The 3,956-nt window shown below is 36.8% G+C and overlaps 1 protein-coding gene across 1 annotated transcript; it reads right to left on the bottom strand.

Annotated features, from left to right (window-relative positions):
* Window positions 1-541: 541 nt before the first annotated feature.
* LOC143623379 (uncharacterized) lies at window positions 542-3,602 on the bottom strand. Its single transcript, XM_077094304.1, has 5 exons — window positions 3,306-3,602; window positions 1,334-1,381; window positions 1,183-1,245; window positions 1,025-1,093; window positions 542-860 (listed from the first exon to the last, which is right to left on the bottom strand). The coding sequence occupies exons 1-5, from the start codon at window positions 3,555-3,557 to the stop codon at window positions 744-746; spliced, it is 549 nt and encodes a 182-aa protein (XP_076950419.1). The 5' UTR covers window positions 3,558-3,602; the 3' UTR covers window positions 542-743.
* Between the last annotated feature and the right edge of the window lie 354 nt (window positions 3,603-3,956).

The raw sequence follows: 3,956 nt of genomic DNA, 5'->3' as shown, positions 1-3,956 counted from the left end.
TTCTATACTCGTAACGATCTACGCAGGGATTCCGCACCTGAGTAGACCGAGATATCTCGTGCGATCCGTCCAGAGAACCTACAAACTGGCCAGGTGTCCTTTATTTATTGGTTGTTCAGTCAGGTATTTCCCAAGTAAGAATCATGAACCTTCTTCTAGAGAGTATTTGAGTTATGACAGCTGTCCCGTTGGCCTTGTCTTTCGGATGTTTAGGCGGGAAGATATCCTATCCTGTGGATGACTTTTGAGAATGCCAGGATGCTTCCGCATGTGTTATGAGGACGTTCCTCCTTATTCGTGATATGCGGGTGATCCATGTGTCCCGCAGGTGGTTTATAAGAGGATTCTCTGTAACTCGCGGGTGATACTTAAGGGTATTTGGGTTTTTTTGGTACCCTACCTCTACATCGTCTTATCCATACATTTTAAACTAAATCCAAACCCGTAAATTTCATATTATATTCATACTTATAGAAAACATTTTCAATGAATAAAAAAAGATACGTTACCAAAGAGAGTTTGTAAAGAGAGGTGATAAAAGAATATAAGGTGAAATTTAAAAGGGTTAAAAAGATTTCTTAACTGTTGTCCTCTAATATCTTTACTCAGAATACCAAATGAAGCATACCAACAACAAATATGTTTTCTCTACTTACACTTTTGACCTACCCATCAACTTTAGAATAATTTATATTCTATTGTTGACAATATACTCTCTTGAAGTTATTCTATGCTGCCTACTTCTAATAATCGTCGCCTACCGGGATATTAAGATCCGGAAGGACAAAACCGTCATTTTTCTTTCCTTCCGTGCAATCGTTTACCTTGGATTCCGCTAACACTTGTGACTTCATATCATTCTGAAACCAAAATAAAACTTCTATTTGTTAAAAAGAAGTCATAGTGGCAGATTGAATTTAAGAACACTACCTAGCATTGTAGGCTCATTGTTTAAAAACACAAGATTTATGTAAATCATTGTTGTCATTTATGATATAATTTATATTAAAGGTGTTTGTTTTACCTTCATCTTCTTCAAGCTTTCATTGTCCTCCCTCTGTTTCTGGCATGTAGCTTGTAGCCTTGCTAGTTGCTGGACCAAATCAAGAAACTAAAATAAGCATATATATAAACTCCGCAATAAAGTCAATGTCAACAAGCTTACGACACAAATTTACGTACCCGTTTCAGTTGCTTTCTTTCCTTTAATAACATCGTCTCGTCCTCTTTAAGTTCAGCCAATGTCTACAAAAAATTCAACATATATAAGACCTCAAAATTGTACATGTGACACATGGGAATGTCGTAGAGTGAGCGTTAGTCAGTTAGTTACCTTCTTTCTTGGCCTTTTTGTTGGTGTTGTTTCATTTGACCGAATAACCTGAAATATAAACAAGAAAATAGTAATTAGTAGATTAAAACTTATGATAATGATTCTTGCTAGCACTTTAAGAAGCTGGAACATGTAAATACAGTGTTTTAAAATAGGACCCACAATCAAATATGTATATCATGGCATACAAATATAAATAAATTAGTACATGAAAAAGAAAGGTTTAAACCCCTCTTTGATTTCCCCGACACAGAGAGGATAGATGTGTCCTACAGTATGTATATGCTTGTCTTGCTTTAAAAGCATTAATATATTTGTCTTGTACACGTGGCAACCAATGACTAGCTTGACATCAAAGTCCAATAGACCTGAACTTATTACTCACGAGCCATAAGACCACATCTAGAGGTTAAATTTATGTTTTTTTTCTAAAAAAATAACTTTACTTGTTAAAATAAAAAAGAATATGCATATCTTTGTATGGCAATGAAATGTGATGTGACACGTCACCATGGTATCAAGAAATAGGAGCTATGTATAGAAGAATTGAAAAGATGTAACAAAGATGGAAAAAAAATACATGTTTATACATGTACATTCTGTTGTTACTAACAGAGCTTTTGATCCAATCATGAGAAACCAAAGAATAAAGGACCTCAAATTTGTCTTACTCCTAAATCTAGAAACAAGAATATATTCGGGACAGATAAATACCACAAATTTGAATCAATAATTAAAGGTCAACTTGACCTTTGATTTTAACATAGTCATTTAAATCCAGTAATAAGTAAATATCAGCAAAATAAACCATTACATATATATATCAACATTAGAATATTAGATAGACCAAAGACTTCAGTTTTCTAATTTTAGAAATTAGGTCATGTATTTAAGAATTGAATTTTTTATTAAAAATAAAATATCAAAGAAACCTTGTGATTCACGAACCATATTATTTGACCACTATTCCAACTCTAAAAAGGTTAAAGACTAGTGTAACACGCCGTGACAAGATAAATAAATGACAGACACAATCCAAACCCTAGAGAATGTAAAAAGAAGACCTTCACTTTTGACTTGGTCAATTTTGAATAAACTATTGACTCCAACGACATGGAATATTTTTAAGTGACCCATATGACTGAAAAGAAAAGAAAAATAGACAAGCAGATACGGTTGCACATGAATCCCAATATCCCGCGATACAATGGATTAAAACCCGTCTTGTTCCACACACACCCAATAAAGTTCACAACTACTCGTACCAAATTAAAACACACCCACAAACATGCCACCAAAACACGCCATTGATCACAATAATAAAACTGGCATATTTCCACTTGCCAAATGACGTAAATACCCCCTCTAACTGTATGCCGCATTTACAGTTTTGCCCTTTTGGGTGGCATTGGCATGCCATTCGTCCTTTTCAACCAAATCTAGATGGGTATTGACTTTGACAGATGGTGGCCACGAGTCATGAGTTTATGAACAAAAGGAAAATGGCGAAAAGGAAACGTGAAAGGTTGTTTGGTTTGGTTTCTGAATCTGTGCGTCCAAGGGAAGATAATTCGAGCATTATTAAATAATAAATAAATATCATGGGCATATAATAATATAAAAAAAAAGGTAATCCACAAAGGTATCTGGCATTCTAGTAAGGGTAATTCGGTCAACAGTGAAAACATGTTGGAATCATCGGACGTACACGCTAACGAGATCTGTTTCTTAATAAATCAAAAATTAATGACACACAATCAATATGACTTTGCATGGGACGAGGGTAAAATCGTCATTTTTGAAAACCGAAAAACCGGTAAAGTGGTGGTGGGTGATCTGACAAAAAAAATCCTGTAAAATAAGCGACCTAGGAGGGGCAATATGGTCATAAGCATTAACCGCATGACACGAGACCAACCAGGCGCCTCCAGTTGTAGTCACATAATATTATTATGCATAGAAACAAGGCTACCTTAGATCTAGAAACATCGGCAAGTGGTGGGGTGGAGTCCTCGGAAGTGGCGGCGCTCCATGACAGGGGAGTGGTGGGGCTAGCTCTGGGTGCCGGAGACTTCTTTCCGATGGGTGGTGTCGAGGGAGGTTGTTGACGGATTGTCCAGGTTTTAGGTGGGGTGGGAGTGGAGTGACGGAGTTTGAAGAGGAGGTTGACGACGAGGTCGGTGTCGGTCATGGCCGACTGGACCCAGTTATCGGAATTAGTCATGGTTTGATTCGTGGATTGGAGAATGGAATGAAGATGGTGTTGGTGTTGGTGTTGGTGTTGGTGTTGGGAAAGTAATAATAATAATAATAATAATAATAATAATGGGTTAGGGGGTGGGTTTTATTATGAAGAATTTATTATGGACGAATGGGTGGAGTTTGCTTGCTGATGAGGGTGGGACCCAGCAAAGGTGAAACGTGGAACTGACCGCCCGCTGCGTTTTTTTACTTCTTTCGTGTTCTGATATCCTAGCTACTTAGGGGGTGTTTGTTTTTTCTTCAAACATCTTCAAGGGAGCTAATGTCTGCAGGCGCGCAGACATTACCCTTGAAGACTGTTTGTTTTTTTTCTTAAAACAGATCTGAAGTTATCTTCTTTCATCTTAAAAGAAAAGCAAGG

This window comes from Bidens hawaiensis, unplaced genomic scaffold (assembly GCF_021521415.1).
Source record: "Bidens hawaiensis isolate Kalapana, Puna unplaced genomic scaffold, B.hawaiensis_p1.1 tig00003430_1, whole genome shotgun sequence".
NCBI classification, from domain to species: Eukaryota; Viridiplantae; Streptophyta; class Magnoliopsida; order Asterales; family Asteraceae; genus Bidens; species Bidens hawaiensis.
Note: the sequence above shows the minus strand (reverse complement) of the source record. Positions and strands in the feature narration are given on the sequence as shown.

Coding starts and splice junctions, on each gene's coding strand:
- LOC143623379 (XM_077094304.1), bottom strand. CDS start 3,557: ATGACTAATTCCGATAACTGGGTCCAGTCGGCCATGACCGACACCGAC. Junction 1,382..3,305: donor CCGATGTTTCTAGATCTAAG/GTAGCCTTGTTT, acceptor TTTATATTTCAG/GTTATTCGGTCAAATGAAAC. Junction 1,094..1,182: donor AAAGAAAGCAACTGAAACGG/GTACGTAAATTT, acceptor GATTTGGTCCAG/CAACTAGCAAGGCTACAAGC.